Genomic DNA, 14,910 nt, shown 5'->3' with positions numbered 1-14,910 from the left:
CGGACGTGGAGCCGCGAGCATGTGTAGAAACTGCAACAAAACTGCTCCAGAAATATATGTTGTTCAGGAATGGATAGGATAGGACAGGACAGACAATCATTTCAGGGAGGGCTGTTTATTGCACTAGTCCCAAAATTTTGATAACAAGATTTTCTTAATTGTTTGGGTCTTTTATTGAATTTTGATTGGTTGGTTCATGGGCATGTGTACCAAGTTATTGGCCATCCTCATATCCCTCTAGATCCTTGATTGGATACTAGAGCATGACAGACAAACATGTCAAACCTTTTTTTAGACAAAATAATTTTTCTTGTATATATATCTGCTTAGAAGCATATTAAAATGCTTACACTTTCTTATTAAGAATAAAATATGATATTTCAACATTTCATTCTTTGTCGTAGGAGGCAAAATAGATCCCCCCCCCCCCCCTTAAACTCTAAACCCCTCATTTTACCCCCCTTAATATTAAAGAAATACATTAGATTACTCTCCTCAAACCTTTGAAACCTATCTTTTTACCCCGCCCACAATAAAAAGCATGGACGTCCCTGCCTTCTTTCTTGGTTACACTTTTAATATACTTTGTAGCTTTGCCTCTACTTGAAGTTGTCATCCTTGTTCCATTCTATCCATTTGATTCAGGACGGAAACAAAAAGCTGTACTTTTGTACGACCCAGTGCTTAAACCAGTTTAGAGAAACTCAGCTGTCGAATTTAAGGTATTTACTTATTTATAAAAAATCACGAAACCTATTGGAGTTTGAAGTAGCCTTTTTAGACTTAGGATTATAAAAAAGGTATGCCATCTTATGTAAAAAATATCAAATTTTCTTCTAATGTCAACTATTTTTAGTAAGTAATTTTCTTGGGTATATTTTTAATTGATTTACTTTGTCAGAATGTCTGTTTGTCCTGTTTAAAAAAATTTTCATACCTTACCAATTTTTCATAAAAAAATTCTGTTTTCCATGAATATTAAAATAAAAATCATAAAATTAATATGTTTTGTTAGCTCGGGCCTTTTGCTCCTAAGGGCCAAAATTGGTTATAAAGTACAATTTTTATATCCGTGGAAACCTGTTAATAATACTATGCGATAAATAATTATTATTCTAGTTTGCCTGCAGGAGACTCGACGGATGTAAGACCTGTGGTAAAAGTGAAGCCAGATCATCTACTCAAATCAACTGATACAAAGGTACCTTAATTTGGGGGGGGGGGGAGGGGTTTCCAATAGATGTTGCGCGAATTTTATATCCCCCCTAAAATTTCCAATGGTTATTGGTTATTACCTCCACTATTTATTTATTTTTTTTTGTTTTTTTTTGGGGGGGAATGGGTAATCAACTGTTTACCCCCCTCCCAACCTTGTACAATTACATACTTGGATTTAATGTAATTTAGTAAACCTTAAACATATCATAACTTTATAGACCCTCAAACTTTGCTTTGTTTTCATAATTGGTCTACAGTTTACATAGCTTAGCCCATCTAACTCAAGGAATTATTGGGAAGTATAAAGCAGCTCAGCTTTTGTTACCTTTAAATGGCTATCTGTGGTATCAGGGATGTAAAGGGATAAGACAATTGCCGATATATTGATGTACATCCCCAATGATGATACACAAAATTACCCCTTATGTAGATTATAATTAGTGGTTGAAACGTTTGAACGCTCAACTTTATGAATCAATCACTCAAATTTCACTAAAGACCCCAAAGTTGTTAAACCAACGATTAAGAAAACGTTATTATAAAACTTTGGGGAATAGTGTAATAGTAAATGTTATTTGCAATCTATTGTCTAGGTCAAAGAATCTGAGTGTAAAAAAGCGCGGGTACAAGCCACCCCACCTACCCCACCTGCAACCACAAGAAAAACTCCAGTTCGTGACCGAATCTCCTGCACCCGTGACCGTTTATCCGGTGCCTTGTCAGTCACTGCAGGTGGTCAGGTTCGTGACCGCTCGGCGGCTTTGATTGACCGCCACAGAAAATCATCGCCAGGTAAATATTTTCTGGTTATAAATCCAAAATGCAATTTGTCTCTGTTCTATCAATTTGGAATACTTGGATATTATGAAATATTAGGGGAAATATTTTGGTTAATTTAGCTTGCTATTTCCCCCTATCATTTATTGAGTGAGCCGTTCATCCAATAAAAGGTTAGAATATGGGCTATACGCGTTTCAATATATTAGAGAACATGAAAAAATGGTTTAAGATCCAACAAATAATAAATTCATTGTTATATTAAATATTTATTTTAGAAGATTCTAATTCTCGAGACGCCATGCCACGCCTGGCAAACGCTGATTCTGTGCCTGGCAATTCTGGAATACAGGTGGCTACTCTACCTGCCAAGGTTTGTCATCCTTTATTATTGGGTACCTCTAGAGGCCTAAGGGCCTTTGAGGGGGGGGGGGGGGTAGAATTCGACAACCAAATTTTTTATTTTAGTTTTAATAAGAAAAAGTAAACAAAATGTTGAGTTTAACTCGACTTCTCTTGGGAGGGTGGTGGTACCCTCCCCTAAAAACAGGACCTATAAGAAGCTACATTATAAAAGAGATATCATATATATTAAGGCGGGTTGATTTTCAACTTTTTTGGAATTTCACATTTTCCCACATTGGCAAGGGTCACTAGGCCTATATAAAACCCTGTGAAAATTGAAACAGGTTTTTTAATCCAAAAACAACGGGTGCGCGGGGAGGAATAAAAAGTGCCCACCCCCAATTAAAACCAAAAATTGAAATTCCTTCAAACACAGGCATGTTGCATATCAAAATGACCTCATTGAAATGCTGATCTGAAGGAATTTCAATTTTTGGTTTTATATATGAGGGGGTGGGCACTTTTTGTTCCCCCCCGCGCGCCCGTTGTTTTTGGATTAAAAAACCTGTTTCAAGTTTCACAGGGTTTTATATAGGCCCAGTAACCCTTGTCAATGTGGGAAAATGTGAAATTCCAAAAAAGTTAAAAATCAACCCGCCTTAATATATATATATATATGTCCTAAAAACATAAATATAAAAACAGAAAAAATCTACATTATCACATTCACAAAAAATCTTTTGACTGATTTAAAAAAATCTTTTGATTAAAAAAAATCGGTTTGTTCAATCTATTTCTTAAGTTGTTTTATTTTGTTTTATTTAAGGTTACTGAACAGCTAGATTTACTTGGGTTACAACAACTTTTAGCTGCTAATCAGCAACTTCCTGCAGCTGTCATTCAACAGCTTTTAGCAGCTGCCAACAATAAGTTCCCAACCGCTAGACAGCCACCTAAACCTGCTAATCAGCCGTCACCATCAACAAACCGAGCTGTCACGCCACAGCTGCTGAATGAGCCAGCTTTTCAACAGCTTTTAGCCGCCCAACAAGCATCCTCTAGTGATAGGAAAGTGTTTTTATCATCTAGATTTTTATCTTAATATGAAACACATGATTATTCTACAAAAAGAAATAGTTTATGGGCTGTTTATTACACTAGTCCCCAAAAGTTTATAAACCCGTTTCATATTCGTTGGCTTAACAACTTTGGAGACTTTATTGTGTAATTTGATTGGTTAGTTAATCAGGTTAAGTGCTTAAACGTTTTTATACTAATTGTAATCTACAGAAGTGTAATTCTGTAAATTATTATTGAAGACATACATATACTTATCGGCCATTGTCTTATCCCTTTAGATCCCTAGTTTAATCTATCTTTTTACTTATTTTTGGGCTAATAGTCACTAATCTAACCAACAAAAAGAAAAGTCCTTTGTAAAAAAAAACATTTCAATTCAGTCCGAGATATCCTACTGACTCCCAACAAATGTCGTCCTTGATACAACAGCTGATTTTTCAGCAATCAATCAATCAAAAGCAATCAATTAATCAACACAGTTTGCCGCCAAATATTCTTCAATTGCTACCACCTGGTTTTTGTTTGCCTCCAGGTACTTTACTTATTTATAGCGGTTGCGTCCTTAGAATCTAGGGGATCTTTGTATAAAGGGTAGGGTAAATATTTTTAAACCTAAATTTGAAACATAGCTTGAAACCATTTTTGGACTTTAAAAGAAGCTTCCCTAGAACGAAGAAATTGATTAGTCAATTGGTTAGTTAACATACAAAAAAAAACTTGCAAATTTATTTAATCTTGGATTGTAATAGATTTAAAGAGATTAGTATATTTGAAATATTGCTTTTACAGGTCTAGAAATGTCAGCCTTATTTGCCCCACCACCACCTTTATCCCAACCAAGATCAATACCTCAACCTTCATCTACAGCAAACAATTCAAATGTAGCATCTGCTCCTCTACGACTTATGCCACAGGAGTCAGCATGTCCTCCATTGTCAGCACCAGAGATAAGCCTACCTTCCTCTTTAAGTGTAACCGTCAGTAGAAGTTCCCCTTCCCCTGCAAACACAACCCCACCCCCTTTAAACCCACCCCAACAATTTTCCCATCCGCTGCCATTTTTAGCCTTTCCAAATACGTTCCAAAACTTTCTACCCCAACCAACCCACCAACAACAAACCGGTTTTCCATTCCCGCCAAATTTAAACAACATGGCGCCTTTACCACCACAACAGCAACCACAACCACTTGGTATGACGTCATTCCCACCATTTTACATGCCGTCTGCAGGCTCTATAACGCTGCCGTTTCCGCTGATTTTGCCTGTGCCGTTTCCTGTCCCAATACCAGTGCCAATACCGTTTAAAAGTGACAATTTCATGGATTTTTCTTCAGAAAAGTCATCAAACGAACAAGAACAAAGTGGTTCATCCAAACGAAAAGAGCCATGTGAAATGTCCCCAACCAGTCAACGAAAATCCTTGAAAGTAGCAGAACATATGATAAATGCTCATTGTACTGATGAAAATGGACTTTCAGAAAAAACAGCTGATTTACCAAACAATAATGATGTAAGTTAATTTTTTATGCTTTTGTAAAAATTAGATTTTGTTTCCAGATGTCTGTAACTTTTTCTTTAAGTATTTCTTAGTCTATATTATTACAATTTAATGTTCTTTTATCTAAATAAACCTAATTTGCTTCTTTAACGCTCGTTATGATAATGTATGTCTTTGTACAGAACCTGTTTATTGTGCTAATAAAAGGATTTTATACAATAAAAATTACCAATTATAGGCCAATACACTAAGTTACCAATGGCACGTGACGAAGCCCAATCTGTCCCACTTTTGAGCAAGACGATTCCCTTTTCTCCCATCTCTTTTGAAGAGATTTTCTTCCCCCCTTCCCTTTTTCTTTTCCCTTAATTTGACGTCATATAGAAATCGCCTTGCTCAAAAGTGGGACAGATTGGGCTTCGTCATGGCACGTCAGTAAATAAAATTTGACCAATCTGACCAATGGCAGGCCAGTATACATTTTAATTGACCAATGGTAGGCCTGTGTAACGTCATTTTTATAGGCACTATAAGCAGCTTTCTTTGAACAATTACATCCTCTCAAATATATTTTCACAAACAATTAAAAAACTTTACTGTAGGACAAGACTGAAGGAAATGGAAGAACCTGCAGTCCACATTCTCAGGTTGCAGATGCCAGAATTTCTAGAAGTCCCCCAAATCTCCAGGTGTCGGCTGGGGGTGGGTCAGGTTCGAGGCCATCTTCAGGAAGCTGTAATTCTCCGCCAGGTAAAGTAAGGCAGGGATTGGATAGTACTTTTAATAAAGTAACAGGATCTCTGTCTGTCTATTTGACTGTCGGTACAGAAGTACTCACTAACCGCTAAACCAATAAGGTTCTTCTTTACAGGGTAGCTTCTTTAAGGCTCTGGAGAGGTTTATATTTATTTTGGGGAGGGTATTACCACCCTTTCAAGAGAAATTGCAAAAAAACCAAACATAACTAACCCCATTTAGTATATAAAATATATTTTTTGGAAAACAGCGGATCCTAACATAGGGTTAAAGAAAACATTTTACTTGCCCGTAGCTGATAGTGACAAACAAAGTGTTCTTTCCTTTTATTCTGCAACATTTATAAACTCAAATTTTTGATAAATGTTACCGTCTGTCCCTCGGATTTATACAAATGTAGCTGGTTAAAATAGCAATTATCTCCCCACCCCCTTTGCTCCGTTCCCTCCCCTCTTATTGGATAAACGAACTGACCAATAAATGATGTCCATGATAGCAAAATAAATTGACAATAATTTCTCCCCTGTCATAATATCCACGTATATTCTATATTCATTATATGAATTGACATTCGATCCAAGTTTTAGTTGATCTCTTATCGGGCTGAAATAAACCTAGTAATAGTGTCTAACTTTTTATCTTTGTGACGTAACAAAAATCCATCTCTTTTTTAGGGGTTTCCTTTCCCACCTCCCCTCTCATCCTTCGATTTTTGTTACGTCACAAAGATAAAAAGTTAGACACTATTACTAGGTTCGGCTGAAATGTTTTTAAAGATATCCTAGAATATGTAACAATCAAATGGTTTTCTCAAAATTCATATTATTATTATTTAGGTGTAGTAAATTGTACAGTGACTACTCCGAATTTATCCTTCAAAATACCTATCAGTATACATAAACTACAAGGTAATCTATCTTATCCATCTATTATCAATAAGATAATTTCTCCATCACTATATACAAGTTTCTATGAAAATAGATATATAATTAATCAACAGGTTTAAAAAAGATTAACATCATAAGACCTATTTTTCCTTTTTTAAGTATTTTTCTAAGTCCTACAATAATATATTTCCTATCAACAATATTTCTTAATAAAAAAATCTAATGATTATTTTAATATTTGTTAGGTGAATTATTAAGAAAGGACTCTAGCTTACTATCATCTACAAAATCAACAACTAGCAACCAAAAACCTTCTTTACCTACCTCTTCAATGACCAATTTAATGTCCACTTTGCCATTGATGACCACTGTGACAACAGCTAAGCATAATAATGGTCAGCTGTCGCCTAAAAGTCATCCAGATAATTTTACAGGTAGGGAGGGCACATTGAGCTGTTTTTTTTACTTCTGAAGGGGTAATTTGGTGTGTCGTCATTGAGTATGCACGTCAATTTATCGACCATTGTCTGATACCTTTAGATTCCTGATAATGTTAGCTTTAGAACAACCAGCTGTTGAGGAATTGATCATCATTAAGTTTTCTAGGAGCGAAGTTACTTTGTAATTAATTTTGACAGTCCTTCTATTTTACGCATCCAGTCTCTGTATTGTTTTGTGTGTCGGTCTGTCGGTGATGCTATTATATCATTTTATGTGATTTTTCATAACCTGGATCTTAAACCAGATTATCATGTACTCTAATAAACTGAAACTTGTAGCTGTCTATGATATCGATACCCTCAATCTCATCCATCCTCTTGAACCACCCCCTCACCTCTTACTGGATGAACGAACTGATTAATAAATGATGTCCATGTTAGTAACCTAAATGAACGACAATTTTTCCCTGTCATAAATTCATGATATCCACGTATATTCTGAATCTACATACATTTTACAAACTGGTTTTGCATTATGTACTTCGCTACTTTTAAGTGTTGGTTTAATAAGGTAAAAAAATGAAGGGGCAGGGTTAAATAGCTGTATGTTCACTGGGTTGAAACCCTGTACCGACTTTCAATTGGGTCTTTAAACATCAGCCAATAGCGTCGGAATCAGCCAAATCGCTACAAAAGAACAGATAGCAATTTCTTAGCAGACAAAAAAGTTCCCCACTACGTGCACCAGGTAGTTGGCTGGGTTATACATCTATACTTATACATTTATTGTTGACATCCTTGTTTTTAATTTAGAAATGACTGAAAAGAAAAGAATGATGGAAGAAGTGGCGCCTCCTAGTATAGAAGCAAATATAAATCAAACACACAAACCTCCTACTCTAATCAAACAGGCATTTTATTCATTTTAGATAACTTTGGGAGTAGTTGCACGAAATCAATTTATTCTTGAGTTTAGGGAATCGGATTTTTTTCCTGTTCAATGCAATGGGTTTAAACAACGTTTATGGAGCATTTATATTTAAAAGAATATCAATTTTTACAACGTAGTCATTTTTTCGCACTCTCATGGTTGATTTACATGATTTTTTTCTATTGACTTGTTTTACTTAAAAAAACTATGATACATTGTATCTAAAAAATCAGCCATGTGACGTCCTGAAAATGAGGGATTAACCCTCTTTTTTAGGGGTTTCCATTCCCTCTTCTCCTCTCACCTCCATCATTTTTATGACGTCAAAGGGCTGATTTTTGAGGTACCATTTTTCTTGTTTCTAAAAAAATAATACAAAAACTAGTAAAATGAATAATGAAAAAAGGTTGCAACCCCCAAATGTTCCCCTCCAACAACACTCAGTCACAAACTATCAACAGCAGAGCCAAAGCTGTTGTCATCACCTCCAAAGTTAATAAAACAACAACACCAACCCAATCCTTCAAAATTGGTTAAATCAGGTAGACTAGGTTATAATTGAAACAAGAATTACAACATCAGACGGGCGGCAGACAAAGTAAATTGTTAAGGATCTTCTTTAATACAATACATTTAAATTAAAATAATTTGAAGGAGGAGGGATATTGCACCTTAACAATAACTATTTGACTCGTTTTTAAAAAAAAAGATAACAGTCAATTGTTTATTTCATCAATATAGTAATTTTTATTGGTTGAAAAGTAAGAGAAAACATAGTTCTTTGCCTTTAATGGCATATTATGAACATTAATATTGTATGTAATTATGTTTATGTTATATGACTTATTGTTAAATTATTTGGATCATGGAAAGAAAACGAAGTACTGGGTCACGTCGTATTTTTAAAGTAGCGATTAATATGTTTTTTTTTTTAGGTTAGGTTAGGTAATAGAAATAGATAAAAGCTACTGTGAAAATACAACGAAACCCGCTATTTCGTTTTCTTTCCATGACCGAATTTTTTTTAGCAGTTTCTGGAAAAACTGAGGCACCGGTAGGCGTTTCTTTACCTACGTCTACCCCAACAACTGCATTCTCAGCACAAACCAACTGTTCTCTGGGGACAGCGCGAAGCATGCTCAAATTTACCGCTGCCGCCGCTGGTAACGGTTTTCCCGCCGCAAACCGTCTGAGCACACCGCCGGCCCCAGAAGACATGGAACGGAGAAAACGCCGTGCTCTTATAATGGACAGATAGTTAAACATTTTAAACATCTTATAATAATCAAGTTATATTTAAAAGTAACAGGATGTTTGGCTTTGAATTAAATGCTAACTGCTGGACACATACGGTTCTCCTTTACAATAAAGCTTTTAGGTCTAGGAGAGTTTTATAACTAATCCTTCCAATAGAAATCACCCATTAAAAATATTTGAATTCAAAGGTAGAGTGGCCTTTAGGGTATAGCTGCTAGTAGAATTTGAAAAGCAATAGAAGAAGTTTCTTAAACATTATTGTAGCTGTGCTACTATGGGCAAACTTATCAAAAAAAAAAAAAATTTGTTTTGTATAAACTGGTGAAAATTTGTTATTTGACTAATGATACTTTAAACTAGTCCCTAAAAATGTGTACAATAAATGAAATATTTATGTAAATAATAAGGTGCTATTAAGAACTGAAAATAATTTTTATACTTTTGTGATACATGCATTATAAACAATAAAATATTACTATCATTTATTTTTAATTTATATAACATTAATATTAATTAAAGACAACAGGGAATTAATTATACTATCATTGATAATAATTTAATATTTTTGAAGCTTTTTATAGTGCCTATAAAAATGATGTCATACTAGCCTACCATTGTTCAATTAAGATGTTTACTGGCCTACTATAGGTAAATTAAAATGTAATTTATTCTGTGTATTGGTCTATATATCAATGGTCATTTGTATTGTATGACGTCTTTTTTATAGGCACTATAAGCTGCTTCAATCTGAGATGTTAAAGTCAAAATAGTTTTTCCATGTTAGAAAAAATTCTCCCAGACATTTTTAAACATTCAAAACGATAACTTGGAACACTTTTATTAATCATATATTTATGCATAAGAAAAATACTTCTACTTGCAAACAACAACAGGAATCTAAAAAATAAGTGTGGATGTGGATGTGGATGGTTGAAGGGCTTTTTAAAATCACATCAGAGTAAAAAATTGCCGTAAAGGAAATCCTTATAATAAAGTAAAAGGATCACTGTCTGTCTGCGTAGATTAAAGGATCTCGCTAAACACTGAATCGATATGGTTCCTCTTTAGAGGGTAGCTTATCATAGGTCCTGGAAGGTTTATAACTATTTATTGGGAGGGTACCACCACCCTCCCAATAAATTATTCTATATTTGCTATAAAGGTAAAAGAGAAAGAAATTTGGCTATTATTGGAAGTATTAATTTTTTGCTAAAATTAAAAATTAGATAAAATGTACCTTCTGTTCACCTGGAGGAGGCCATTTCAAGCTATCTATTCCTGCAAATTTTAAAATTCAGATCAATTGAAACCAGCTCATACCAATAACGAAATTAATTCGGAAGAAAATCACGAAACCTATACGTGTTTTTCAGCTGTCGTTGGGGGGCAACACATCGTAAAATTGACGACCTCTCCATTTGCCCCCCAAATATTATTTTAGTATTATTTTGCTTGTTGGTTATACCTTATTCCTGAATTGAAACAAGCTTTTAATAGTGCCTATAAAATATGACGTCATACAGGCCTACCAATAGTTAATTAAAATGTATACTGGCCTGACATTGGTAATTTAGTCAGTTTATTGGCCTATCATTGTTCATTTGTATAGAATGACGTCATTTTTTATATGCACTAAAAAGAGCTTCGGTTTTAAAATCTAAAAATGTTCTACAACCCAAAACAATTTGTTTGTGTTGGTTGGACTTCTACGAAACATTCGACAACGTATTATAATGGGAAAAAACATAGATAAGACAATAGGCGATATATGGATGTATATCCCCGATGATTATATACAAAATACCCCTCCTGTAGATTACAATTAGTGGTTGAAACGTTTGGACACTCACACTTAATGAACCAGCTAATAAAAATTCAATAAAAGTCCCAAAAGTTGTTAATCCAATAAAAAGTAAACGTTATTGTAATTATATTTTGGGGACTCATGTAATAACCAGCCCAATGTCCCCTCCCTCCCTGGAAATTTTTATTGATGAAATTACCTGAAAGCTTTTTGAAAACCCTCATAATTGCATAGCAGTGTAGAAAATAGAGACTACAAATTACAAGTTTAACCACTCCGAAGCTAAACAGATATATTTTTATTGAAATTAAGATGTATGCCTGTCTGTGTGCCCTTTAAGATCTCAATCAAATCTTTTAGTGTCAAAACTTTTAATATCTTTTACAGGAAACATCATCAAAAGTTTAAAATCTAAGAATCCCAAATTAACGAAAAGGCTAACCGTTACATTTGGACGGTTAGAACAGACCCTAATATAGAAAAACTTTGCCTTGAAAAAAAAGTGCTTACTAAAGAAGTATATCTCCATAGACGATCATCGCTACACTTTGAAAGAATCCAAAGATAAAAGAAAAAAGAACATAGGATATAGCTGGGACTAGGAATTTCCATTTGTCCTGAACAAAAATGACAATTTTTATGAAAAAATACTTCATACAGTACAAATGACCAATGATAGGTCAGTATACATTTTACGATTGGTCAATTATAATGTATACTGGTCTAACATTGCTTCTAAAAGAGGACTTATTTTTATCAAAAAGGAGGACGAAGCCCATTTTGTTCCGAATTTGTATCACTTTTGAAAAGTGCGACTCCAGTTACGTCATATTTTTCTTTCCCGAAAAAGGGAAGGGGGAAAGAAAAAAGGGAAGGGGGGAAGAAAAAAGAGATGAGAGAAAAGGGGGTTTTCTCCATCTCTTTTGAAGAGATTTTCTTCCCCCCTTCCCTTTTTCGGGAAAGAAAAATATGACGTAACTGGAGTCGCACTTTTCAAAAGTGATACAAATTCGGAACAAAATGGGCTTCGTCGAAAAGGAGGCAATTTCAAATGATGAGTTTCTATGAAAACTATTCTTATTTACTTTAACGCCACTTTCTTTCAAATATTTCATTATTTTGAAATGGTTACTAAATACAAATCACTTATGTATTTTGTCTTAAGTTTTGCCTTATTTTCTTCAAAATAATGAATTTTGCAAGACAATTTTTAGAACTTTGAGACAAGATTTGTTTCATCTGTTTTAATTAAAAAGAATAACCGCAACTTCTTTTCTTAAAATCAGTCCTTGTCTAATAAGCTAAAAGATTTCTTGTTTCAAATGAAAATGAAAACCTTTACAACGCCATATATAGAAGCAGCAAACATGCAGAAGTCAACAATATCCTGTAAGATGCTAACACTTAATCCAACTTTTTCCATCCTTTTATCCTCTAAAATAAAAAAACACAATTGGTTAAAAATAATTTTAGATATTATTGAAAATAATTTGATAAGTATTATATATAATCAGATTGTACATAAATGTCGTAATTTTCAGGGCTCGGCAGCCGCCTGTAAGCCTCAGGAGTCACCATTTTACAATTTTCAAAATCCGCTTGAAGTCTAAACCTGACCGAAATATGGATATCCCTTTTTAAAATAATTGTCAAAACATCCAAACGGGTTTAAATTTTAGGTCTTAGTAATTTTAAACATAATTTAACTAATTAACCAATTCAACCATGTTTACTCAATAAAAGCAGAAAACAAAAATATATTTTGGTACACATTTTCCAGTATTACTTCTAAACTGATTAATATCCACTGGATTAGAATCAGTTCTCAGCTATAACGAACAATCGTGTAAAGCATCGTATGGCAGACAATTATCCACGAATATTTAAAAAATCATAAAATTAATACCAGTCTTGTTTTTATTCGGCCTCTGGGGGCTAACAAAATTGGTTATAATCTTATAATTTTCCAATTCTATATCCGCAAAAAGCTGTCTATAAAACGATGCAATAGATAACTATACCTTCATCTGAATCAGGTGCCTGGAGGACCATTATAAACTGATAAATAATGGCAGCCACACTAACTGTACATTTCAGCGACGATAGAACTCTAAAAGCACAAATAGATTACATAATATTTATAAAATTTGATAATTAAGTTTTAGAGCAAATTTCCTTCAAAATGTAGGTATCGTTCCTACTCTATCATTTTTAACTTTTTTTCCCGTTTTTCCGTTGCTTTACATATATGTATTGCGATCCTTTTTTTATCTCCATATTCTTACTAGATTATAAGCTTCAGATAGACGGACAGTCATTGTTCTTCTTTGTATTATAAATGTTTCTTCATACGAGTTAAGAAAAAGTGACATACCAACCAAATCCAAAGTCAGGGAGAGAGGGGACAATGGGCTGTTTATTTCACTAGTCCCCAAAGTTTTATAATAACGTTTACTAATACGTTGACTTTGTGGAGTTTTTTTTTAAATTTGTGAATGGTAGGTTTATTAAGTTGAGTGTCCAAACGTTACAACCAATATTTGTAATTTACAGAAAGGATAATTAGTGTATCATCATTGGGGATTTACATCGATTCATTTGTCATTGTCCTATCCTTTTAAATATCTACTTTATAGAAGCCTTGCTATTAAATAACTTACATGATAATCCTCCTACACGTATTCAATGATAAATATCCGTCATCTGGCCTCTCTGAAATGGGATACTCTCCAATTTTGTCCACGGGGATGTACTCCACAGTACATTCTTTAATGATGGTCCTATAAACAGAGAGAGTGGGGACAATGGGCTGTTTATTACACTAGTCCCCAAAGTTTTATAATAACGTTTTCTTGTTCGTTGGTTTATCAACTTTGGGATTTTTATTTTGATTGGATGGGTCATGAAGTAGAGTGTTTAAACGTTTCAACCATTAATTTAAATTTCTGAAGGATTATTTTATGTATCATCATTGGGGAATGTACATCATTTTATCAGCCATTGTCTTATCCCTTTAGATCCAGCTGTCCTACAAAGCAAAGTTTTGGTAGAACAGCTAAGTTATACAAGGAACATTCTGTTTCATGAGGCTTTTCTTTATCTTCTAATTTAAAAAAATTGAAAACAAGTATTTGCTATAGTACTTAGAGATATTAATCTATTGCTTTTTATTTTCTACACAGTTTAATTAAACTTTACTTTTTATAAACTTAGTAAAGTGTTTTGGTTTATACGAACAGTATATGTATGTAAAATCGATAACAATCTATTGTTGGACGTACAGCATATCTTTTAGTTAAAGAGTAGCCGAAGATGTGACCGAATCCTAAACAATTCTTAGGAAAGCCTAGGAGTTAGGATTTCTTAAGTCTTACATATTCCATTACATCTATGTAAGTCTATAGAAACCCTAGCTCCTATACTAGCCTAGAAAATTTTGAGGGATTTGGTCTAATCTTAAATTATTTTATGGTCCGCGGAGAGAAAATTAAAATAAATATGGGATGGATCCTTTTAAACTATACATAACATGTTTGTTTTCAGTATGGTTTATAAATATTTCTGATCCAGCTGAAATTAATCGGACTCGGAGTTATTCCAAAAAAAAAACTTTGTTGTATACCTGTTTCTCTGTTCATCCTGCTGGCTTGACCGGCTTGGCGACTTTTGTCCACTTTTTGAATTCGACCTGCTTCTTGATCCTTCTCTCTGCATTTTTCTCCAAGATATGTTTTTTTTACCTTCTTTTTTGTTTTTTGAAATTCATGGATTTTTATCGAAAAATTTGGAAGATTTTTTATCTCTCGTTTAAATAAAAATTATTTGATTAAACATAAAAAATAAGTTAAATGAATTTAAAAAAAGGACGTTTTGCCCATGTATGGCGAAGCGAAAATAATTTTATAATATAGTATGA

The 14,910-nt window shown here is 33.8% G+C and overlaps 2 protein-coding genes across 2 annotated transcripts; one reads left to right on the top strand and one right to left on the bottom strand.

Moving 5' to 3' along the window:
- Positions 1–19: 19 nt before the first annotated feature.
- On the top strand, positions 20–9,669 carry LOC145334485 (uncharacterized). The gene is made up of 14 exons (XM_080179949.1): positions 20–58; positions 646–722; positions 1,120–1,201; positions 1,812–2,010; positions 2,274–2,368; positions 3,167–3,408; positions 3,801–3,952; positions 4,210–4,931; positions 5,522–5,669; positions 6,512–6,583; positions 6,808–6,996; positions 7,816–7,913; positions 8,340–8,475; positions 8,962–9,669. The coding sequence occupies exons 1-14, from the start codon at positions 20–22 to the stop codon at positions 9,189–9,191; spliced, it is 2,481 nt and encodes an 826-aa protein (XP_080036075.1). The 3' UTR covers positions 9,192–9,669.
- Positions 9,670–9,904: 235 nt separating this feature from the next.
- On the bottom strand, positions 9,905–14,771 carry LOC145334164 (uncharacterized). Its single transcript, XM_080179521.1, has 8 exons — positions 14,617–14,771; positions 13,655–13,774; positions 13,016–13,104; positions 12,331–12,428; positions 11,505–11,611; positions 11,194–11,276; positions 10,428–10,468; positions 9,905–10,087 (listed from the first exon to the last, which is right to left on the bottom strand). The coding sequence occupies exons 1-8, from the start codon at positions 14,706–14,708 to the stop codon at positions 10,064–10,066; spliced, it is 654 nt and encodes a 217-aa protein (XP_080035647.1). The 5' UTR covers positions 14,709–14,771; the 3' UTR covers positions 9,905–10,063.
- Between the last annotated feature and the right edge of the window lie 139 nt (positions 14,772–14,910).

This window comes from Acartia tonsa, chromosome 12 (genome assembly GCF_053477335.1).
Source record: "Acartia tonsa isolate MP-2025a chromosome 12, ASM5347733v1, whole genome shotgun sequence".
NCBI lineage: Eukaryota > Metazoa > Arthropoda > Copepoda > Calanoida > Acartiidae > Acartia > Acartia tonsa.
This window is presented reverse-complemented; position numbering and strand designations above follow the sequence as displayed.